This window comes from Etheostoma cragini, chromosome 4, assembly GCF_013103735.1.
Source record: "Etheostoma cragini isolate CJK2018 chromosome 4, CSU_Ecrag_1.0, whole genome shotgun sequence".
NCBI classification, from domain to species: Eukaryota; Metazoa; Chordata; class Actinopteri; order Perciformes; family Percidae; genus Etheostoma; species Etheostoma cragini.
This window is the reverse complement of record NC_048410.1, coordinates 14693137-14718429: the sequence shown is the minus strand read 5'-3', so window position 1 is coordinate 14718429 and position 25293 is coordinate 14693137. Positions and strand designations below refer to the sequence as shown.

General features: G+C 39.8%; 3 protein-coding genes across 7 annotated transcripts; 2 read left to right on the top strand and 1 right to left on the bottom strand.

Moving 5' to 3' along the window:
* Window positions 1-7127, top strand: LOC117943246 (glutamine-rich protein 1-like). Of its 3 annotated transcripts, none has more exons than XM_034869246.1 (12): window positions 1-449; window positions 1161-1420; window positions 2493-2630; window positions 2759-2936; window positions 3129-3901; window positions 4317-4476; window positions 5066-5220; window positions 5310-5424; window positions 5508-5616; window positions 5727-5890; window positions 5974-6064; window positions 6137-7127. In XM_034869246.1, exons 2-12 carry the CDS (start codon window positions 1172-1174, stop codon window positions 6321-6323), a joined length of 2319 nt encoding a protein of 772 aa, XP_034725137.1. In that variant the 5' UTR covers window positions 1-449; window positions 1161-1171; the 3' UTR covers window positions 6324-7127. The 3 variants fall into 3 exon arrangements, with proteins under 3 accessions (XP_034725137.1, XP_034725136.1, XP_034725135.1); XM_034869245.1 differs by having other exon boundaries at window positions 2759-3032; XM_034869244.1 differs by having other exon boundaries at window positions 2759-3901.
* Window positions 6974-11319, bottom strand: LOC117943261 (mitochondrial RNA pseudouridine synthase rpusd4-like). Its single transcript, XM_034869276.1, has 6 exons — window positions 10860-11319; window positions 10139-10346; window positions 9920-10013; window positions 9446-9596; window positions 9233-9330; window positions 6974-7646 (listed from the first exon to the last, which is right to left on the bottom strand). The coding sequence occupies exons 1-6, from the start codon at window positions 11266-11268 to the stop codon at window positions 7443-7445; spliced, it is 1164 nt and encodes a 387-aa protein (XP_034725167.1). The 5' UTR covers window positions 11269-11319; the 3' UTR covers window positions 6974-7442.
* A 313-nt stretch (window positions 11320-11632) lies between these two features.
* Window positions 11633-24369, top strand: LOC117943263 (WD repeat-containing protein 82-like). 3 transcript variants are annotated; one of them, XM_034869282.1, is made up of 17 exons: window positions 11633-12144; window positions 12363-12463; window positions 12585-12651; window positions 13995-14094; window positions 14846-14962; window positions 15062-15217; window positions 15295-15364; window positions 15453-15595; window positions 18221-18394; window positions 19497-19592; window positions 19683-19787; window positions 19880-19894; window positions 19974-20015; window positions 20606-20731; window positions 20911-21061; window positions 22618-22739; window positions 22977-24369. In XM_034869282.1, exons 1-17 carry the CDS (start codon window positions 11984-11986, stop codon window positions 23142-23144), a joined length of 1914 nt encoding a protein of 637 aa, XP_034725173.1. In that variant the 5' UTR covers window positions 11633-11983; the 3' UTR covers window positions 23145-24369. The 3 variants fall into 3 exon arrangements, with proteins under 3 accessions (XP_034725173.1, XP_034725172.1, XP_034725171.1); XM_034869280.1 differs by lacking the exons at window positions 11633-12144; window positions 12363-12463; window positions 12585-12651; ... (3 more) ...; window positions 15295-15364; window positions 15453-15595 and adding exons at window positions 16760-17320; window positions 18034-18111 and having other exon boundaries at window positions 18216-18394; XM_034869281.1 differs by lacking the exons at window positions 18221-18394; window positions 19497-19592; window positions 19683-19787; ... (4 more) ...; window positions 22618-22739; window positions 22977-24369 and adding an exon at window positions 15692-15821 and having other exon boundaries at window positions 11671-12144.
* Window positions 24370-25293: the final 924 nt, after the last annotated feature.

Genomic DNA, 25293 nt, shown 5'->3' with positions numbered 1-25293 from the left:
CTCTGTGGATGGGAACTCTTGTTAGAACACCGCGGCAGGCCGTCGCAGGCAGGCTTTAAAGGAGTCGCGTTGTTTTCGGGGCCTATACTTCCGTCATGATATATCTCACTGGATAAACACAGGGGAGGTTTTTGTTTGTGTCGTTGTGTGGTGTAGGTCGTAGCAATACCACTCGGAATTCAACTGGATAAACAAATCTGTGCTTTGCTAGAGCTGTGAAACTTGTTTTACTCTGAAGCGTGCCTGAAGACGTCAGACCTCGCCTGCTCGCTACTGCTGTTACATTTTTATCGCAATCTAAACAGCTTTGTTTGCGGGATTACATCGCCATTACACGCACTATGTAGCGAAGTGAATGGTGTGCTGGTGGTAGCTGTTTGACGTTTATTGGCTTTTTAGTTTTAAACACCGTGCCTTGGCGGAAAGGAGAGGATTTCGTTTTATTTAAGGTAGCATGACAGGATCCAGAGCCATCGAGCTAGCTAGCTAACGTTAGCACAATGATTAGCTAGCTAGCGTCATGATATGTATGGAATGAATGGACTGTTGCTTTATTGTTTAACATATGGTGTGAGCATATATGTAGCTAAATTGCATAGTTTACAGTAGAGCTCACAACTCGGTGATGTTAAATACAGTTAGCGGTTGCTAACAAGCCTGTCTGTCCATATGGGCTGTGACAAAACAGTGCCTTGCTAACATCGTGAAGCTAGCTTGCTAAACACTAACGTTAGCTGGAACGTAGACAGTACAGATGATGTCAAATGTATTGTTGTTGCACCATAAACATTTTACCAAAATTGTCTTTCATATTAAAGCTAACAATGTACAGTTAGCTGTTAGCTATATCTCTGACTGTAATGTTTAAGTTAACGTTACTAGAAAAAGTTGATGGAAGCGCATCATTCCTTGTAATGTTAACCTATTGACATACAAGCCAAAATGCACTTTGTCCCTTGTGCTTTTGAAGTTGTTACGTCACCCTGTTGTTTAAATGACAGTATATAGCAAATTAGTGTCGTGCTTATATAATTTCACTGCCCCTCTTATTACAATATTCTTCATTAACGTTATGCATGTCTGTGCTTTCAATACATAGAAAATGGGAGTTCTTTGGGACTTTATTCGAATCTCAAATGTTTGAAAATGTATTCTTTTAGGTCAATTGAGGATGAATGAGCAGGGGAGTGGGGTCGTTTCCTTTGATGAGTATGTGCGGCAGAAGGCCCGCACTGTGCCTCAGCACAGGATGAAGGAGTTCCTGGAGTCTCTTGCCAAGGGCCCTGAGGTGCTGCAGGAGTTCAGCCAGCAGGAAGGTGCGGCCACCACCACAGCCATGGTGTACCAGCAGCAGGGTACCAACTGTGTCTATACAGACAGTACAGAGGTGGCTGGCTCTCTCTTAGAGCTGGCTTGTCCGGTAAGAGGAGGTCCCCTTCTATTATGGTTGATGTTGAATGATATTCTTCACTGTGGTGCAATCTGCTGCACACTCGTGCTTAAGGTACAGGGATGACCTCGGCAAATATTTAATTTCATGTGTCTGTGCATCAGGAATCTGCACAGCAGCATCAGGTGCAAGTTAGTTTATCAGCAATGTCAGTTTATTGTATTATGCCATGGTAAAATTGCACAAGACAGATGGGGCCTGCGGGGACCCGAACCACAGATATATATTTCTCACTAACGAGAAGAAGAAAATAATGAGAACATGAGAAGATGGTGTTTGAGTCTTTTAAGTTAGTGATGTGGGAGTAAAGTAGCTCTGCTATGTCAGCTCTAATACTTTCACCCACTCATTGGAGGAGGTGGGGAAGGATTTTCTGATTCCAATTCAAAGCCCAAATTTCAGATTTTAATTTGAGAGTAAAGCTGCCATTGTACAGTTGATATGTTCATAGTTAGATAAGCTGTTAATACATCTGAGGTAACTTCAGATCTGCAATTGTATAATAAAACCTCCTATATTACAGTTAACAGGCATTGTTTCTTACCTGCAAGATGCCTCATGACTGTAGTGGTTATTGGCCTCCTACTAGTTGTTAGGAGGCATGGCCTTGGCTACACAATGAAGAGGGAACACTCATTCACAAACATTCTCTTTACTGCTGCACTTCTGTCTACTCCTTGTCCTCAAACTTATAAATATTACTTAAGCCCATTGTGGAATATTCCACAATTTCCATTCCATTTCCAATTCCACTACTCTACTGTGGATTTTCAAAGAAATAGGTTTGTGTAAAAGTTTCTTTGGTTTAATTCACTAATACTGATCACTGATGTGATGAGTAGACTGTTTGTTTGATATGCTCAGTATTGATAATATTTGTATTAGTGCAGCTTCACATTTCATTATCAGAAATGTCATTAATTTGGACATAAACTCACTTTATCATCACAATGGTCAGTGAGCAGTAAGTCATTAAGGTACGTAATTTCTTGATATTTTCCTGACGGGCTTGTTTATTTTTCAAACATTTCCTTTGTGCCAGGTTCAGATTCAGGAACAGCCGGGCCAATCAGTTGGCCAGGTTCTTGAGGTGGCCTCCCCCTCACAGCAGGAGCTGCAGGGAATCTCAACAGCCCATTTTGTCCAGCAGGAAGAGCTCACAGAGGAGCAGCAGCAACAGGTACTATATATATATATATATATATATATATATATATATATTTATATATATTTAATTTTTTTGATCACCCACCCATATCAAGTGCATTCATGTGATGCTGGTTTGTGACTGTCAACTGTGTTCCACAGATTCAGGCACAGCTGGTTGCTGCTGTAGCTCGAGGACAACAAATCCAGCTGTCAAGTGGACAACAAATACAGTTACAAGGAACACAGCATATTCAGCTGCCAGGTGGCCAGCAAATTCAACTTCAGGCTGGCCAACATATTCAGCTACAGGATGGCCAACATTTTCAGCTACAGGATGGCCAACATATTCAGTTACAGGACGGCCAACATTTTCAGCTACAGGACGGCCAACATTTTCAGCTACAGGATGGCCAGCAAATTCAGCTTCAGGATGGCCACCAAATTCAGCTTCAGGATGGCCACCAATTCCAGCTTCAGGATGGCCAACAAATTCAGCTACATGGTGGCCAACAAATTCGGCTACAGGGAGGCCAACAAATTCAGCTACAGGATGGCCAGCAAATTCAGCTACCAGGTGGCCAGCAAATTCAACTACAAGGTGGCCAAAAAATTCAGCTACCAGGTGGCCAACAAATTCAGCTACAGAGGGGCCAACAGATCCAGATTCAGACCATAGAGGCCATGTCTCCTTCGCAGCAACAGGACTCACCCAGGGAAGCAGAGAGGAGGTCCACCACTGTCCCAACTGTTCTCCAACCTGCCAAGAAGCGCAAGGTGGATGTCCCTCTATCTGTGTCTTATGCTGTTACACAAGGGCAGCAGGTGGCCACAGTTCTAACCATCCCTCAAGGGCAGCAGCAGAGCTATGTGTCCCTACGACCAGATTTGCTCACTGTTGACAGCGCTCAACTGTACAGCGCTACAGGAACAATCACAGGTCCCACAGGTGAGACCTGGACCATCCCTGTGTACTCCACTCCACAGCAGCAGGGGGTGACTCACATTGCCATACCACAGGACACATACAGCACAATGCAAGTTACCACCACTAACGGTAAGGACAAAATGTCCCCCAGTTCCTCATCAAGGTCTGCAGATGTGCAGTCGGCCTCCACTGGAACGCAAGAAGAAATAGTACAGACCCTGTTCCCAGCGCAGTTCATGAACGGGAACATTCACATCCCTGTGGCAGTGCAGACTGTAGGAGGGACTTACAACGCTGCACAGTCGGTTCACATATGGGACCCAAATAAACAGCAGAGCCAAGGAGAAGAGGGACAAGAGCAGCAGCTCCATCTACAGGTGCGTTCTGACTTTTTCCATTGTCTCTATTGGCCCTATGCTATGTATCCTGTTTTCTCAAAGCTCAAAGATTAAAATGGATTTTAAAAAGTATCTTAAAATTGTTCTTGGTGATGAGAATGAATAATGTGGCAGACATGTATCATTATAATCAGGTAATATTAAGAACATTACCTGACATTATTGTGTTTGAAAACTTACAATTACATTTTTTTTTGTTTTTTTGAACTATCACTATTAAATTCCCTGGTTTCTGTTTGTAATCTTGCATTGAAAAATCACATGTAAATTATTTCTAATTACTGTTATAACATTATCTAGCTAAATTATTATCATGTGATTACAAAGTTAGCGTTTTATTCTTGCCGCCCTCTTAGAAGGCATTAACTGACACTTTTCTTTTGGTCTGATGCAGGGTCACATAGAAACAGAGTGTCATGCTGAACCGCCTACAGAGATCATGGTTCCTGTCTGCCTGAAGCCAGAGGAAGGCCTGGAGGTCTGGCGCCTTTGGGTGAAACGAAAAAATGCGGAGCTTAACAAGCAGGAAAAGAACAAGCTTGCACCCATAGGACGTAAGTCAACCAATAATTGTTTGAACAGACATCGATAAACAACACTGAAACCTATTATTATGTATACTTACGCAAAGGCAAGGCGGCTTTATTTGTACAACACATATCAGCAACAGGGCAATTCAAATAGCTTTACATAAAAAAACAGATAAAACACAAGTATAAACAGTTAAAAATAAAAACATTTTGACGAATAAAACCCTAACCCACTTGAGACTTCACACTTAGTCAATTTTAGTGCTACCTTTTGTGATCACCCTCAGTGTCACTACACTTCACAACTCTATTTTTAGAGACGTCGCCTTTCATCTCCTTGGACTCTTCTTCACACTAATTAAGCCAATCTAGCGTTGCCTTTCGCGTCTACTTAACAACCTTCTTTGCGCGATTTTCAGATCTTTCGACACTACACATTCAAACTTTTTCTTTAAAGTGTTACCGGTCGAGTCTGTCTTTCTCTGTCAAACCACTGCAAGCAATAAAACAATAGTTTTAATTCCTGATGCATTTGCTGTTCATATTTTGCTTTTATTCTGCTTTAAAAATTTGTGTGTGAACTAAGCACTCATCTGTCTGTGGCCCTGTACAGGTCGTCAGCCCCTGCGTTTTCAAGAAGACTTGGTGTCCAGCGCGGTAGCTGAGCTAAACTTGGGTCTTTCCCTGATGACGCAGGAGGCACGAGGATCAGACGAAGAGCAATTCACATCTGATGTTCTATATTATGTTTTCTTGTGCATACAAAAGGTTAGTATCCCCATGCTCAAACAGTCTATCTTGCCAAATGGCGGTCTACTTAAAGTTCTAACCTGCACAATTCTTTATTAATTTTTTAGTATCTCTCCGAAAATGGACGTGTGGACGATATTTTCTCTGATCCATATTACACACGTTTTTGTGGGTGTTTACACAAAATCCTGGATGGTTGGAAACCCAGTGTCCATCCTTTAGGTAAGAGAGAGTCAACATATACAGTACATTTGTATTCAATTGTTTTATAGAAAGAATTGCTCATGGCATGTTTTTCATCTTAGGTTATGTCATCCCAAGTCATGTAACAGAGGAGATGCTGTGGGAGTGTAAACAGCTTGGTGCACATTCACCAGCCACATTGCTTACAACCCTAATGTATTTCAACACTAAGTGAGTAACTGCATCTCACATCTCAATGAGCTGAATTGGTTTTCTTTAATGAAACATGTATTTTTTTTCCAATTATTACTGCGTGTGGTAAAAACACATCTTTGTCACAGGCATTTCCACCTGACAACACCCGAACAGCACATGAAAGTAGCTTTCTCTAAGGTCCTAAGACACACAAGGAAAAACCCCGCTAATGCCAAGGACAAAGCGACCAGCATCCGGCTTCTCAAAGGGCAAGGTCCACAAAGTGCAGGACAGAATGGCGCTCAATACAGTAAGCGTCATGTTCAAGTCTTGCTACAAGTCACAGCCTTTGACAGAAGAAGTTGTTGACGTGCTGTGTGACGTCTGTTTCAGAAACTGATGACATGTATGAAGAGCAGGCTGAGGATCCTGAGAATCCCCTTCGCTGCCCCATTAAACTTTATGACTTTTATCTCTTCAAATGGTAAGTACACTGTGTGTTTGTGTGTGTTTTGTGTTTGACTACCCAAAAATAAAACGTTTCTCCCTTTTCCAGTCCTCAAAGTGTTAAGGGACGTAACGATGCATACTACATGACTCCCGAGCCCGTCGTTGCACCCAACAGTCCGATGTGGTACTCCTCTCAGCCCCTCACGAGTCAGCAAGTCGAGCACGTGCTGGCCCGCATCATCGTGGTCCGAGAGATCCAGGAGATAATCGGCGTTGGTCCGGAGCTAAACTAAGAGGACTGACAGAAACTTGTTCTTTAGTCACTGATTGTTGACTATGCAGTATCCATCCCGACTCTATAAACCTCAATGACCATCATCTCAAATCAAAAGGAACAACTTCTGAAACAATCATTTCTCTTTGAGGGGTGCATCATAAAAGCAAAGATTAGTTTTTTCTCTTCTTACATTTTCTGTTTTCAGCTGGTGGGCTGGACTGTTCTTTCTTTTGACTACCTTTGTAAACCATTGCCTCTGTAACCTTCAAACGGGCAAGTAAGGGAGGTTTTAGTCTTACCGTGGGACTTTGACCTCCTGCCCTCTGAACTCTGCAGATGTGGTACATTTTCCTATAAAAGTATAAATTTGAGGATATAAACCTTCAGTACTTAACCTCACAGACCATTTAACACATTGTCTTTTCAAAGTCCCACTATGATACATGACATCTTAATGGACAATTACAGGGACTTCTTCTCACAATTGTTTTGTATACTGACTACATTTTGGATCACATAATTGATACGTTCAAAACTGAAAAACTTGTGCCTGTTTTCAAAAATGACGTCATTATTTATGCTTTTGGATCATCGAGTGAGTGGAACATCAGATATTCCCAAGTTGAAGTGCTATATTGTGGTAATTCAGGAGATTGGAAACATTTATTTCTCAGGTCAAAGCTAGTGATTTAAACACCCGTCAAGGTTTTTTTGCCAACTTGTTCCTGTATGTATAGTAGATTATTAAACAGGACACGTAGATGGAAGTCTCTGTTTAGCTAACCGTATTAATCCTTGTCTCAAATCATGACAAGAAATTCAAAAAATGATAGTATTAAGTGCAGTGTTACCTGAGGAAATGCAACTCTGACATTTGGAAGAAGGTTTAGTTGTAGGCCTTTTTATAAAAACAAAACTTACACCAATAGCAACCATTGTCTAGTTATTATCTAATTGGATTAACAATATTGACAAAAATAGCTGGGATACAGTTCTGCTTTGTTTATTACTAAAAATAAGTTTAGCACTGTACAGTCATTTTCCATAACCCCACAATTGTTGCAGTCTGAAATTCTGCACAATTGATACCCAAAACATTTAGACATCACTTGAAGAAAAAAAAACGAAGAGGTGGTTATTTATGATCTTGTTGGTCAGGAAGGGTTAAATGCAGTCGATTCAACGTTTGTGTGAAGTATTTGGGCAGGGGACAGGACACGTTGACGTCAGCTCCGTTGGTAGCTGGCAGCGTCAGCCGTCGAGCGAGCACGTGTAGAGGAAGATACCGGATCTTGCTCTGTTCCAGTCCAAGTTTTCCCAACACATGGTCTGGTAATTTCTGTGTACAAAAACAAAAATATTTTATTACAGAAGGTACTAAATGACAGTAACTGAGCCATCCTCTACTGTTTGTATATGTTTAACAATATACCAAAGTGAAAGCAACAAAAACTCAAAAGGTTTCAAAGTATGACCCAACGGATTTAAAAAAAAAGCCGTAGGTTTCAGGATTAGCAATGCCATAGTCTCGCATTGCATTTAAGTAAGGTCTGGCTTTACCACGCATACATTCTAGGATAGGAGAGCAAAAAAAAACACACTCTGGATTATTTGCATTTCTCTAAACCAAGCCCAATTGTCCTGCAAAATGGTCTCAGGGAGGAACTGGTTTAGGTGGAATATTTGCATCACACAAAAACGCCACATAAAATATTAAATGACTTTCTCACTATACACAGTGAGCTATTTAAATTAGCTGGATACATGGTTAAATGTAATTTGCTCTTACTAGTGTATCACCACTTGTACTTTGTGCACAATAATCCCAGCTAATCTGTTTCAGTTAGATAGTATATGCCATAAAACATATTCTTTGAAAAACTGTACAATCATTCTTCATAAGAACCATGCAGACCTGCCTTATTGCACAATCCAAATTTTCTTAAACTTGCCATTTCAGCGTGTTGCTTGTTCGTTCAAATTCCATTTGAGAACGAGAATGGCAACACACAGGGAGCGGAACGGGAGACAGGCAATTATCCTGGAAATGAACTTTGGTTGATTCAGACTAGAGACGCCGCAACAAGTTCTACATTAAGAATCTAAATATTTGCCATGTGGGAGGGAGATGAAAGTACAAGATGCTGGTTTCATTTATAGGATACAAAGAACATATTTGTGACGCACCACACTGACTATGTTTACATGCATATAATATTCCAAATAAGGCATTATTCTGACTAAACTGTGTACATGGCTAATGAAAGTGAATATTGCACTAATAATCCCATTTACATACAGTCGTGCAAAAAACTTTTTTGTTTTCAGTTTTCCACCAGTAGCAGACTTGTTTGACCATGTGCACACAGCCATCCCTCTCTCATTCTTTTAACCACCTTCTTGAAGAAGTCGCCATTGCGATGTTTGTGCATTTCCAAACACTTGTTGATATCCAAGTCTTTCATAATGTTTAAAAGTAGGTGTGTTTCTCTTTTTCGTTTGGGCATGCATCTCTACCACAGCCTTGCAAACTGTTGGCTTATGGTTTGTGTACAACAACCATAGCAAGTTACAGAGCTGACCATAAGCCATTACCAGACAAGAGGCCGCACGCTGAGGTAAAAACCCAGATTAGGCGCGTATTCTGAAAGCGCTGTATTTGATCTACATGTCCAAAGAATGCTGGCATATCCCACATGTCTTAATTGGAAATGCTAAATTCTTAATAAGGCCAAAAGCAATATGCTGTTTACATGACCTGTATCACATTCGGAATATTGTCGTATTCAAAATAATAGTAGAATATTAGTGTGCATGTAAACACCGTTTGTTGTTTGTGGTGTAACTGCAATGGAATGCAGTTAATGTTCTAACGGCAATTGTGGACATATTTTACGTGATTGAGATACGCTAAACATATTTTACCTGAGGTGCCAGTTTGCTCCAGTGGGAATATTTGTGGTCACCAAGAATGGGGCATGTCAGAGCAAGTGCCATGTGAACCCTCATCTGGTGCTTCACTTCTGTGGACAAAAAAAAAGGCAACACAGAACAAATGGGTCAAGTCTTCTTAAAAAATAGATATAACAAACTGAAATGGCAGTTATTTCCAGTGATAAAGCACTTCCAGTGTCTTACCAGTAAAAGGCTGGAGCTCCACGAGGCTGCAACCATTTCTGCTGTCCAAGACTCTGTACTTGGTCACCGCAGCATGGGCTTGCCTATGGGCGCGGACTTTGGTCACACCATCGCCCGAATCATTCATTTTGAAAAGAGGACTTAGAGCCATCTGAAATTTAAATGACGTTATCATGAATAGTTCTACAACGTTAGCATCACTGACTAGTAGTTTACTTAAAACAACTGTAAATAGACAATATACAGTAGGATAACATGATGTGACCAACAGCAAGAAAACCCAAAGCATTAAATTTACTATATAACATGAAACAAAAAAGAAAGCAGCTCTTTAAAATTGTAAAACTAAAACGGGTACTTGATTGTTTTTTTACTAATGACTAAAGCAATTTTTACATTTGGAATTAAGTTTCTGCCAGTTGATGAACTGACTTACTAATTATTACAGCATTAAAACCACAAAATAGGAGACACCTTGTAATGAGGCTGAGAGCCTGTGACCTCTCTCTCAATGATGGGGATGTCAATCAATCCTTCAGATGGAACAGGTACACCAACTGTGATGACCCTGAGGAGGAACAGTGAATACATTAAAGACTGGCACATATGTTATTGAAGCATGTGGTGTGACAATGTGGAGGCCCAATCTTTAAGTCCTATTTAACCACTTTTCTTCCCCTCACTGTGTCTTACCAGTACTTTCTCTGCACTTGGTTATTTCTGTGAAGGTTGAGTACGTGCTTGACTACTTCGTCACTCCTGGCCAGCAGGAGAGCTCCTGTTGTTTCCTTCTCCATTCTCAGACAGGGGAAGAGCTGAGAATCAGACTTGATCTTCATCCCATCCATCATTTTGGAGAGAACATGAAGCACAGAGGAGATGGATGTAGACCCACAGTCATCTGAGACCAACAACAAATGCGTGTAGTCAGTCCCAGATACTCAAACTTCAACATGACAACACTTCCGTCAGTATCTTGTAATTTAAACCTATTCCGTAACAAATACTGCCATACTATTACGTAGTTAACATTATTGGAATAGCACGATATATCAGCAGACCAATACTATTGGCCCATATTGACTTGTTATCAGTATGGGCACATTTGTTGAAGGTATACAAAGAAATGTATGTCTGCAATTCAAGACTTTTTTTTATTTATCCATTAATCTGCAGAAACGTTTTTGGTCTATAGTGATTTCAGAAAAAAGTGAAAAAAATGAGTGCATTATTACAAAAATAATAGTCATTTGAAGTCCAAAAACTCCTGATAATTAAGCTGGAACCAGAGAGTTTGTAGCCTTTTACTTGGGAAATTACTCAACAATCTTTCAATTGACTAAATTGACACAAAATGTCTTTTACTGTACTCAGAATAAAATCAGTAAGCTGTGATTAGCTTCTGTTGGTTTACCTCTGACAGGAACACCATAAGGTTTGTTGATGACAACTAGATCTTTGTCCTGGTACAGCACGGCTTTGTGTAGGTGTTTTGCCAGAACGTTAGGATGAACATGTTGTAGCTGCAGACTGAACCGTTTCAGCTCCATCACCCTCTTCTGCTGGCCGGATAGCGGAGGCTCCGCCGCCTGTGGCTTCGTCCTCTCCTGCTGGACCCGCCGCGCCAGGTCGACGGCCCTCAACCGGGGTTTCTCCTCCGTGGCGAAGCCTGGAACCTGTTTGGAGGCAGTGGCCTGGCTCCGGCTGAGGGGCGGTGCTGCTTCCGGACACCGGCAGCAGTTTGTCCACGGTTTGACACGAGCTAAGACGACATTCAAACCCGATTTCCAGTCACTACATGATATTCTCCTATAGCTGTTCATCGTGAAGTACGGCTTAACAGCTCCACACAACTCCGGACCAGAGGACACATGCTCGCTGTTTCCGGCTTTCGACCTCCGGGCCGCACCTTTCAAAATAAAAGCGTAAAAACGTAATTTGTACACAAATAAAAAAGCAAGAAAATGCAAAAATCTAATTTTTTAACAGCTGTTTTAGTGATTTTGGTGAAACACACAGTAAATAAATAAAATATTTTGACTGGTGGTTGTTGGAGTCTGACTTGGCATTACTGGCCCGCAGTTTAATGCCGTCATGTGTTTAACGCTCACACAGCAATTTTGTAAAGTGGCTTCAAAAAAAATAATCCATGCATACAGCTATTTCCTGTGGTCTTGTGTCGTATTTCCTTTTTCTGACATAAGGTATGCTCGTTTATGAGCCCGCCACTGCCCGTTTTGTTGATGTCTCTACAGAATGCAATGGCGACTGGAGAACACCGCCTATCTGGTAGATAATGAGGTATAAACCGAATGTATCGTTGTTGCTCCAAATTGCGTTATGGTCATGTAACGACTGAACACAAACCGTTGTTCTATGTTTTTCTGAAAATGTCATTTTCTTTCGATTAACGGCTCCTAAATGATATTGCTCATGCATTGCTCGACCAGAAATTACTCGGAGGCTTCATTAAATCAGAGGAAGGGGTCCACATTTTGGTTTTACACAGTGGCCAGTATGCTATAAAAAGCTGCAGACATGAAGATCACAGACAGCGTGTTACGAAGTTTCAGGGTTGCCAGAACATATCGACACAATTCCCAGAAAGTCAACTGTGTTGACTTCAGCCCAAATGGTGAAAATGCAGTATCAAGCAGCGACGACGACTGCATTGTGTTGTACGACATCCGTGAGGGGAAGTGAGTGGCCAATTTGTGACATTATTAAACAAGTTCTCTCTGTAATGCATGTATGCCTAAAATATGTGAAAATCAATTTCCATATGTATTTATTTAAATTGTAAAATAGCTTTAGATGAGTTGGTCCGTATGTGTCTGGACCATTGCAGTGCAGCATCTACTGCATTTCACCTGATGATCAAATGATTAACAGGTTTTACTATTCTGTCCTGTCTCAGACCTAAAAGCACCCTGTTCAGTAAGAAGTATGGAGTAGACCTCATCCGCTACACACATGGCGATACGCAGACAGTGGTCTACAGCTCCAACAAACTGGATGGTAATAACACAGTACTGATAGCTGCTGGCACAGAGCACCAAAAAAACAATGTTAACTATAGTAAAAATGTATGTGCTCTGATGGGTTTTGGAAAATAAGATATTGATTTTGTGTCTTGTAGATACCATCCGATATCTGTCACTAACTGACAACCAGTACATCAGGTATTTCCCAGGTCACACTGCAAGGTGAGTAAAATAAAAATGTGGTATGCTGTATATGGATTTGAACAAAGTATTCTATTTCCACTCACACAACATTTATAAATACAAGGTGGAAAAGTAGCATCTAGTAACTAATAATTATTTCCATAATCAATTAATCTGCTAGTTATTTCAGATATTAATCATTTGGTCTATTAAACATCAGAAAACAGTTAAAAATGGCTGTTACAATTTCCTGTCGTTTACTATCTTGTTTTTTTGTCCAATCCAGCGGTCTTTAAAATATTCAATTGACTAACCAAAAATGTACTAATCATCGCAGCTCTTATTGATTAATGATGGATTTTTATTTGACCATTTCATTATAAGATATGATACATCTTTGCATCATACTTAAAAAACAAAAACAATGTCAGGATAACACAATAAAGGGGTAGGGGCTGAGTGGCAGCAGATAAAGCGTCAGTCATCACATTCATACATACAGTATATTGAATACATTCATCAAGATAATACAATACATAATAAAAAGTCATACTAATTTAGTAAGGGTGGGAATCACCAGACGCCTCTCGATACGATAACATCACGATACTTAAGCCACAATACTATTGCAATATTACTGTGATTATTTAATTATTGCGTTTTTTAAACATATTGCAATATTCTGCAATATATTGCAATTTATAACCACCACATACTGTATACAATAAAAGATTGATACTTGGCGCCTGTGTATCGATACAGTTTTGCCACTAAAAATATTGTGGTACTATGCTTTAACGATTCCCCCCCCCCCCCCCCCCCCCCCCCCCCCCCCCCCCATAAGATTGGCATCTGAGCGATTTTTTTTTTAGCGTCTGCTTAAAACCTCCTAAACTGGCAACCTGTTCCAGGCTTGATGCTACATACAAAAAGGACTCCTTGCCTAAATTACTCTTAACTCTAGGAGGGCCAACATCCTAGAGCTGCCCTTGGGGGAGTAGCTGTGAACATCTCTCGCTCTGTTAAAATAATTGATTGAATATTTGGGGACAACCTCATACACAGTCCTATGCACCATGCACAGCTGAATCTGAGAGACTTGATCTTCTCGATCTAATCTTATGCAAATCAGAAAAAAAGAAAAAAAATCTTCAGATTTTCACTTAATGCTTTACAAATGCACAAAGAAAGAATATTAGCATGTTTACCTTTTTCTCATGCAGCTACCAGTTACTCAGTTCTCCAAAGGCATCAGAGGTTTCACTCGTCTTATCTGGTCTGTTATTGTCTTATTTGTGTGTGTGTGTGTGTGTCTTCTCCACATGGATTGTTTATTACTTAAGGTTTGAGTTTGTTTCTTTTGTAATTTTATTTTTTTTTAGAGTTATTGCGCTCTCTATGTCACCAGTCGATGACACATTTATCTCGGGCTCGTTGGATAAAACAATCCGGATCTGGGATCTGCGTGCTCCAAACTGTCAAGTGAGTAGTCAGGCTGGAAAATGGCACTTCCTCTGTTCTCTGTGGGCAGTATTCTCTAATATATAATCACATCTACTGAGCTGTTACTGCATTTGATTAGGAATTCCCAGATTACTGCACATCAAGGTACTGTACATCAGTAGTTACCAAATCCCTTTTTAATAAGCGTTTCTCTTGTGACCACTGGGTGTCCCCAGACCTGCTTTACGAACCACTGCTTTGAATCTCACTTCCCTTAAATTGCATTCCTCCAATTGCTTCCCGCGTCTTATTACGTCCCACCGCGGAAGCATGGGGGAGAGGGAGGAAATCATGCGAGCAAAGAGGAAATGAGCAAATGTGTTTTCAAAGGGATAAGAAGTCCTTTCCTCTGTTGCGTCACAATAATTTGTCAGCTGTTTAGGCGGAACTAGCAACGGCTTTCAGCTGCACTGCTTCAGGGAAAGCTGCTCTCGTATCTCCTCGCTCATAGCTCAGAGGAGCAACGAGCTATCAAATAAGACAAGTGAGAATCAGCCTTGGATCTGCCCTCTCAATGCTACAAGACATGATACCATAAACAGACTAAATTTGAAAGAGGAGGAGAGGCATTAATGTGAGATATGTACGACAGAAACTGCAGTCATTAATTAGGAAGGCTGAAATATAACGGTAATTTTACAGCTTTTACAATATCTCTATCAAAATCCAGACTTCCTGTTGCAATTCTCATTTTCATTTTCTTGGATTTATTTTGATTTGTTTGTTTCAGGGTTTGACTAACCCACTGGGGAAACCTGTATGTTCCTTTGACCCAGATGGGTTGATATTTGCTGCAGGGGTGGAATCACAGGCCATTAAACTATACGACCTCCGGGCTTTTGACAAGGTAAAATGCAAATAACTGTTAGCGGTTCACTAAGATTTGACCTGCTTTATTGTTTTCTCTATTATATTTATAATGTGTTTTATCTTTCTGCAAAAAAAGGGTCCCTTTGCCTCATTTGAGACAAGGTTTAATCGCTTCTGTGACTGGACTGGACTCAAATTCAGTAACGATGGAAAACAGATTCTCATCTCCACCAATGGAGGGATGATTCGTGTCCTGAATGCTTTCAATGGATCTGTGCTGCACACGTTTTCTGTAAGACAAATTGAATCACGTCTGTCTTTTTATTGGTATGATTACTTAAATGATTTCCTATCTTTGCTTATTTTAAGGGTTACAACAACAGTAAAGGCATCTCCCTGGAGGCTTGCTTCACTCCTGACTCTCAGTTTGTCATGATCGGTAAGGCTAAAACCTGTCACTTTTAGTGTTTTGGTCACTTTCTGAAAGTATCTCTCTGGTGACTGTTCAAATGTGTCTTGTTGTGCAGGCTCAGAGGACGGCAGAGTCCATGTTTGGAGCACTGAGAGTGGGATGAAGGTGGCTGTGCTGGATGGGAAACACCCAGGACCCATCAACACTCTGCAGTTTAACCCCAGATACATGACATTTGCCAGTGCCTGCACTAACATGGTGAGGTCAAACTTATCCCATCAGTCTCTCATGTACAGTAACTGTTGCTGTAAACACAGTGCTCATTCACAATTTCTTCTTCTGTTCTCTTAACAGACATTTTGGCTCCCCTGTATTGATGACTCATAGAGGGAAATTGCCAAAGGGAGCCCTCACTGTAAAACACATCCTGATGTAAGATTATGTGTTGGACTGCCTTCCTTGGTCTGATAGCTTAACAGAGAAACTTTTAAACTTTTTACCTGCAGTATTTTTAAACTTTTATAAGGGTTAATGTTGTTGTGACACCAAAATCCCACATACCTCAGTTCTTTTTAATGCAAATCAGGTACATTACATTCCGCTAACATTTCATCCCTGTTTTGTGAAATTGAACTAATTAATAATCAGTGTTTTTATTGTTCAAATATTTGTTAATAAATTGTTTTACATGAAATGCTTTTCCTTTTTTGACATCTTATGTATTATCATACATCAGATATCTTGTGATGTACAGTACTAGGGTTCAAACTAATGATTATTTTGATATCAGTTAATCTGACTTTTTTCCAACAAAAGCAATTTGTAAAAAAAAAAAAAAAAAAAACTGGAATCTTATCTTGGAAAAATTGGAATCTTTTATTAATTAATGGGGCACATTTACTAAGAAATTTCTATTAGTTTGGAAAACTGGATTAGTATATTGTTGCTTCTCAAAACATTGGCATTAAGATGCAAATACAAGTTCCTCGGCACCAAACCAATCTGTTAACACACATGCACGTGAGAGAAAAACAGTCAGTTTTTTTAAATTAATTTAATGAATGGGTTTTTTCTTTTCTAGAGGAAAGGGGTGGGGGTTCTGTTGAATAATGTATAGATGCTTGGGTTGTGTACTCACCACTGACTGAATAATGGATGATCCCATCGCAGGTAACCTCACAGGTACACACTTATCTTTCTCTCACCTTCGTGTGTGTGTGTGTGTTACCTTGTTGTTAGTCGCAAGGAATGGAACCAACTCTTCTAGTGTTCAAACAAGTTATCTGGAGCTCTTTACCCCACACTTTGGGATGAAAGGTGTTTATATATTGGCATATGAAGCCTCACACTCATATTATTTTAATACTGTGGCGTGCTGGTGCCATTCTTGCTCTATTGAACATATTGAAATGTAGCGGTCAGATTGTTGCTTGGTGTCACATTTCTGTGACCAGGTGGCTGGAATTGAATATCATGCAGACTGACTGAGCCAATCAGCCTACCTAGTCTGTATGTTAATAAGTGATTAAAAAAATGTCTTTACATTTTGCGAACTGACAGCATCTGAAGTCACTGTACTGACCACTTGATGTCATGAGCGGTGGATTTCTTCATGGCCTCAAACACAGTACAGTACAGGACATTATGTGACTTGGGAGACGCTCCCCCACCAAGACTTTTAAAGTTGTGGTCATCGATACGCAAAGAGTATTAGATCAGTGGTTAGGGTGGCATATCCACTGACAGACACGTTATTACTCATCAGCCACAGTTCCGCAGATTGTATTTCAAGTGTTAGGAATCTCCCCAGTCACCCTCGAGGCGTTTTTGTCACTGATGCGCATGGGTCCATCTGTCTGCCATCAGTGGAGAGGCAGCCTACCTGCTGAGAAAGAAGAGCGAGGACACAGGACTTGGTCCTTCTTGCATGAGTGGAGTGTGAAGCTGACGGCCAAAAGATGTCACACCAAACCGGAATTGACGGTAAGTTTTCTCAAAGCGGAGCGTTTCATGTATTAGTCTAGTTGTCTCCAAATCCAGTTTTAAGTGTTTAAAGTAGTAAAGTAGTGCTGTGCCCTAGCATGTTATACAACCTAACAATACATTCTCTGAAATCTCTTTTTATGTTTTTAAATAATTGGATACTGTAAAGGTTAAACATCTATAAGCTTGTATGTTATAGAACTGATTCACGGTTAAATGTCTGTCTTCTGTGTTGTGATACCAGTAATCATGTTCTTTAGCAACCAAAGGAATTTATGGATACTTTAAGAGCTACGAAGGCTATATGTGTGTTATGGCATCTGGTAATTGGAGCGTTGGGGGACGGATGGCAGAAGCGTTCCTCTCTTACCTTTCTCACCTGACTTTACATCATTTATGAGACCTCTGTGTTTGGTAACCATGGTGAGAGAGAAGCAGGGAGTGCATTAAATAGCTAAATCTGGTTTTCGGTACTAAACTACCATTGATAGGTTTGGGAATTGGGAAGGGTAATTAGGCTGTTTTACAATTCAGAGTTGAATTTTGCAGTGGTTCCTTGGTACATATACATGATGGTGTGACTATGTGGCAGAGGATCACATTTTTTCCCTGAAGTGGAGTCTCAGGTTCTTCCTACCCAACTTTGTCTCACTTGCTTTCAACTCCCCCCATCCTCAGTTTTGACTTGTCTGTCTCATATTTGATTACTTTAGCAACATCTGAGCTGAAAGAGTTTCTGGCCCGAGCAAGGGGAGGTGCCATCAGAATAATGAAGATTGTCATCAGAAAGGGTAAACAGTAGATGCTTTTTTATATTCCGAAAGATTTGACACAAGTATGTTTTCAGGGGACTTGTTCTAAGTCCTCAGATGCTGATACGTGTTTTTGTCTGCAGAGGAGTTGGTGTTAGATTCATACAGAGAGCCAGCACACAGCTGGGACAAGGATTACGATCAGTTCCTGCTTCCTCTGCTTACGCCTCAGGAACCCTGCTACATCCTCTACCGCCTGGACTCCCTGAATGCACAGGGATATGAGTGGATCTTCATCGCCTGGTCACCTGACCAATCACCAGTATGTGTGGAGTGGCTGATAGACATGTTGTCACTGATCAAGTTTAGTTAGTCTGCTGTCAAATTGATTGTATTAAAAAAAAACTTACCCCTAAAAAATATTTTGAAGGATGGAAAAACTTAAACTGAGAGAGAGTTGAAAGAGTTCAAACTACCAGAAAACTTAAACTTGCTTAACATTTCAAAGTAATTTCAAATTAAACGCAGGCAAAAAAAAATTGACGCAATTTCAATTTGTATTTTATGTAATCTTTTGTACATAAGGTAAGCTTGGAGTATAATTGCTGTTATTTAAAGGTCGTAATAATAACCACAATTGATTTATTGTTCATATGTTTTTACACAATAGCTGCATTAAACACATTCAACATATGTGTTCTGTAGCTACATCATTCCACCTTTAAATTACAATTCCTACAAAAAATTACTAAAATAACTATATTAAAAAAAAACACATGAATAATAGAAAACACTATTGTGTCTAAGAGAATATGATCATGTTTTTATGTCATAAAACACTGCTTTCAAGAATTTGATAACTTGTGGCTAATAGTGGTTTTCCACAAAAAAGTTTGAATAACTAGTTAAAAATGTTATCTCTAAAATTAAGTCTACTTCTGCGCCCCCATTGAAAACCCCTAAATCTATGAATATTCAGATATTGTTCAGTTCAAAAGTTCAATTACTGGACACAAGATGTTTCCTACTTCAATGAAAAGTCTATTCGCAGTGTGCGTTGGAGGCTTTAGGTTTCCACATCACACTTGTGTTGCATACTGGATCACGATTCTCTACCAAACTAGTTTTGTAATAATTTCTGCTGGTATGTACATGTCCTAAACTCAGGTTTCCCTCTTCAGCAGCTTGTTGTTAAAAAAAAAAAGCCTCCTAGTGTCTAACTCTGCATTTACATGATTCTACACAGTGAAACGCAAACATTACAGTCAAAGTAACAAAAAGAAAAAACCCATCTTTGTGTTGAGGGTGCTTAAAAACTTTACATTCGCTCAACACAAAACACACAAAACGGCTATAGAATCACCCAAACCACGATCAAACCATTGTTAATGTTCACTGTGTCCTCCTGTCCTGGCACCCTTTAGGTGAGGCAGAAGATGGTGTATGCAGCGACCCGTGCCACACTGAAAAAAGAGTTTGGAGGAGGTCACATTAAAGATGAAATGTTTGGCACGGTCGAGGTGAGTAAAATCCCTCCAGCATGACGATTGATCAGTGACTCTTCAACTGCTGCTGATTAAGTACCATCCTGTTTGTGTGGCTGTTTGCAGGATGACCTGTGCTTCCAGGGATACCTGCGACACATGTCCTCCTGCTGCTCCCCGGCTCCACTAACAGCAGCTGAGCAGGAATTACAACGAATTAAAGTCACAGAGGTCAAATTTAAACAATTCAAAATGAATATGATATGAATCGCGTACGTCAGAAGGTGTACTCATTCTGTTTACTTCTACTTTTTTTCATGCAGGATAAAGTTGTGTGGGTACGTTTACTTTCTTCCTAATATAAATTCAACTGTGTGCATGAATAAGAGATTCATAAACTGTCTCTTATGTCCACAGGATGAACAAAGACGAATTGGAACTCCAACAGCACGAGCTAGGGTTTGTTACAATGTGTTTGACTCACTGACATTTGATTTTCTGTCATTGGTTGGGACCTATCAAGTTATTAGAGTTGTTCCCACCTTTGCCATCTGCAACATTGGAGTACTAATTGTAGTGCAGTAGTATAGTTTATGTTATTCTGGAGTTGGCAATTCTGCAAGATGCTTTTCAGTGCTGCATGTTTTGGTGCTGACGCTTTTGTGCTTTTGCACGAGAACAATTTTGAATGCAGGACTTTTTACTTGTAACGGTGGTTTTGCAATGTACTATTGTTTCTTTTGCTTGAGTGAAGGATCTGATTACTTCTTCCACCACTACATATATTACATTGATTTTTTAATGGGCCATGGTCTGCTCAATTTCTACAGCTTAATGTTGAGACATATTTCATATTGTTTTTTTGTTTAGATTTTTACTGATTTAATGAGTGATTTTACTGGGTCCTGTCTTATGTTGTATTGGGGTTTGGTGTTATTGTTATGGTTGTTGTTATTGTTGCTGCTTCTGCTACAGGTAATGGGGTCCCTATAAATGAAATTAATTATCAGCTCTGAGTTTATTTTATTTTTATTTTTATCATCCTGCAGGTAACAATGGAGTTTGGCTTGGACAAAAGGCCACAGACTCTTCAAGGTCTTGCGTTCCCATTACAAGAAGAGGCCAAACGAGCTTTGCAGCAGCTCAAGCAGAGACGCATCAATTACATACAACTGGTGAGCCTGGACAGAAAACCTTTTACTAATTATACACAGTGTACAAAACATGTAACATATTCCTTGAAAACGAAAAAACAAGCCGCCAGGAACAAACTGCGTGTTAGTGTTTGTCAGTTAAATTGGCAGTGCATGACTTGACCCCTGAACAGAGCTTGTTTGTGTATGTTGTGTTGCAGAGGCTGGATGTGGAGAAAGAGACTATTGAGCTGGTTCACACCAAACCAACAGAGACCCACGAGCTTCCCTACAGGATTCCCACAGATTCACCTAGATACCACTTCTTCATCTTCAAACATTCCCACCAGGGCCAGAGACAGGAGGCGCTGGGTCAGTACACAGTCTCACTGCAGGTGTGAGCACAGTGGTGGGATATTGCAGCGAGGGAAAGTATCATCATTTTCTCTATTTATTATCTAGTACATAGAGATATCAATTTCTATCAATTAGCTTTCAGTTTTCAAAGACAGAAGGGAGCAGCATGTGAATAATATTTCCATTATGATATTAATTCATTATTTAAAGTTATTCAAATTTAATTTTTATAAAAAGTTTTTTTTCAGCATGTTAGTCCTAGAATCTCCTATAACCAGTTGGCAATATGAAGTGGATGCCATTGCCTTTGTTGCATGCATGCCCCTTGTTAACCTGCTATCCTAACTCTCCATCTTCTGTTTCCGTGTGCTGATCTGACGGCCCTATTCTGCTTCATGATGAATCATCCACGATTTGAGGCTTGGGATGTACTTCCAATGATTTAATATGACAAATAAAATTGACTGGTTGATTGTAGCAGAGAGAGTGAAGGGACTGAGGTTTTTTTAAGTTGAATAAGTCGGATTGACTCATTCATCGTTTTTATTGACCGAGGTTTGGGCAAGTTAGAATCTATGGCCCTGATCGTGGCTCAGAAAATTCAGTAGCCTGTGTATTAATAAAATTAAGACACTAAAGTAGATTCGTTAATTCGCTTGTCACAGGTCAACAAAACAAACCGTGTCTGTCCCCTCTGGTAAAAATTTACAAATTGTCTAATGCCCATAATCCCGAACCTCATCTTTCTCAATTAGGTGGGTTATAAACTTAAAGCCGCACTAATTTGTTTTCAACATATATTAACAATGATCACATAACTTAGTTTTTTAAAGAATAGGTTTTGGGCATTTTTAGGCCTTTATTATCAACCTAATTTCTAACGGCAGCATGCATCTGTTTTCTGTGATAAAACAACCCTAAAATATCTGTCCAGCACCAAACAACAGACTTACAAAGTTGGAAGGTTAACATAGTGGCGCATTTAGCAGCTAAAGAGCCAAATGTTTCACTCAGGAGTTGGTGGAGACCAAAACAGAGCAAAAAAAGATAGTGGTTATTGGACATATATTGGACAGGTTTGAAACAAAAATCCATCCAAATAATGTTGCTCTCCAACAACAAATAATGTTGTTGGGTGTAAATACAGAACTTTTTTTCTCATTTGGTGACAATATGTCATGCTTTGTTTTCAGTTTGTTCCGCTGCTCCCAAGTGGCTTGGAAAAAACTCATTTCAGACTCTCATTAGCATTTTCACACTGTGGTTAACTAAATGTTACCCAGCTATTGGTTTTAGCAGCTCCTGTTGACCAGTTTTCACCTCTACTTCTGTTTGGTTAAGGTCAACTGATAGTACCTCTGCTTTAGTACTGGGTGTTTTAGTACTCTGTCCACCCCTGGTGTAGTGTGTAATTTAGAGAAGGTGGTTATAGTGTGTTTTTTTAGCATCTTAAACAGGTTTTTGTTGTGTTTCATTGCACAAAGAGCTTTACAGTAACAGCAGACATGTGAGTAAATCTCATCCAGTGAAGTCACAAATATCAGCTCCTGATGACTTCATATTTCTTCCAGTGTTCATATATTCGATGCCTGGGTACACCTGTAGTATCAAGGAACGGATGTTGTATTCCAGCTGTAAGAACAGACTACTGGACGATGTGGAGAGAGACTACCAGCTAGAGGTCACCAAAAAGGTATAGGTCACCCAAATCACCCATAATAATAATAATAATAATAATAATAATAATAATTATACTAATAATAATAATATACCACTGAAGAGAAAAACAGTAAACAAGGTCACCATAATTGATGTATGAACTGAACATATTGAAAAGAGTAGTCATTAATGTGTGTGTGTGTGTGTGTGTGTGTGTGTGTGTGTGTGTGTGTGTGTGTGTGTGTGTGTGTGTGTGTGTGTGTGTGTGTAGATGGAGATAGACAATGGCGACGGCCTGACAGAAGACTTTCTGTACGAGGAGGTCCACCCAATCGAGCACACCCTAAAGCAGGCCTTTGCCAAGCCCCGCGGACCAGGAGGGTCGAGGGGTAACAAACGCCTTATCAAGGATGCAGGGGAGAGTGGGGAAGAAAGTTAGACGCTATACGCACACACACATACACACACACACACACACACACAAACAAACACACAAGACAACATACACAAGTACACAAGCATAGCAACACAATATTTATATTTTGTCTTGTTATTTGACTGTTTTGCTTCTAGCCATTTATTCTTTTTACTTGAGAAAACACTTTTTACAATGACAACAGGGAAAAAATAGATCCACCATAAAGCAGAATTTATATATATTTTCGTGTAGTAAAGAAAGCTCCTAAATGTAAACTTTTGTATGAAACTGATAGCTAAGCTGTTGTTAGTAGTTTGAGTCTAACCAGGATAATTATCTGATATTTGGACACATCTTTTAGTCCACATATCATAATAAGTTATAATAAAGTGGCAATATTATGAGATATTATTAATAATGTAATTATAATGTGGGGGGAAATTCACAAAGTCGTAAACTACTTCTTCTTACATCCTACTTATTCACCAGTGGGTCATTCATTGCAAACTATATTGCAGCCAAACCTTCTAAACAAACTCACTAAACTTATTTCACTTGTAGTAGAGATCCCAAACGTTCCGGAGATTAAAATATACAGTACATATATATGTCTGGCTAAATTTTAGGGAGATGTGTATAAAATGATGCACAAAACACTTAGAGTATGTCACTATGTGAATGTAAATATAGTTTCAATAAAGACTTTGAAGAACAGATTGATACACCTCTCATGTTTCTACGTTAAACACAAAGCTACAGCCAGGTAGCTTATTTTACCATAACGATTGGAAACAAGGGGAAACGGCTATCCTATCCTAAATCTGTCCAATAATAAAAATTTGCCTATCACCACCTCTCTAGCTTACTAATTACCACATTATATCTTGTTTGTTTAATCCGCCCAAAAACCCAAGTGTAGAGCCCTTAAATAATGATTATTATACTAATTATATTATATATAGGCTACTATTATAAATGATTATTATGACAAGTATCACTAATATCGATTTAGGTATTCACAATCACTGGGGAATAACTATGTAATTTCTGTTTTAGGTTGGATTATCTTTTATATTGCCTAGGTAAAGGCAGCCAATGCTTTACCCAAGGTTCCACATGCAAATTTATCCACATGTCATTTACAGTTGCCTTTGCCTTCTTCAGTCAGCTGAGCGAGGTTTGACTAGACTCAGCTAAAGACTGTTGTTGTACATGGTCCTACAATAAAATGTTTTCTTTATTTTCTGGCGTTTGTGTCCTCATTTCTCTCTAACTGTGTGTGTGTGTGTGTGTGTGTGTGTGTGTGGGTGTGTGTGTATGTGTCTGTGAATGTGCGCATGCGTGGTGCGTGCGTGTGACAGATTTTCTATAGTCAGCAGAAGCAGCGAGGATCAAGGCTCAGTAGTTGAGGTCAATTGGTTGTGTGTGTGTATGTGTTCCAAGAAGTCGCTCTACTCAGAAGCCTTCAGCTGGGCAATTCTGCTGCTTTCATACTTCTTGGGAAATGATGATAATGTGAACATGTTTTCCTGGAAACATGGTTCAGAGCTAAAGGGTGGTTTTCTTTGTAAGTGGGAACTGTGGGGTGGGTGATGATAAACTTTGTGAAAACATACTGACTTCTAACATGACGCGGTTTAGTTTATTACCAGGGAAACAAAACCATTTGCAAGTAATTTTCTTTATGATAGTACAATAAGAAATAAACAATGGAAAGGTTATTGTTCAAAGCGTGATGGGAATAGACAGATAATTAGTAACATTAGCAGTCGGGTGTTAATATTTTAAAGGCGCATATTAGGAAAAACTCGATTGCCACTTAGGAGCATCCTAATTTAATCTTATTGTGAAAGCCGTACAGGAAGTGGTGTGGGTGGACAGTGTGCTTGTTGTCCGGGCGCAGTGAAGCTGCTGGCAGCAGCTTGTCTGTAACTGCTGGCGCTGAAACACAAAACCTTTCGTGGAAACAGATTCCGGGAACCTCCGTCAGTCCAAACTGAACTAAGCTGTTTTCTGTCCTGTAGATGAATATAGGCCTAGAGCACACACTCCGCTTCGGCCGCACAGTTTCACTTACAGCAGACCATCGGTAACACGGAATTTTTTGTTTTCCTCATTTTTATGATTACGACGAAACGAGGAATATTTTCTCTTTTGCGCCGTTATTTGA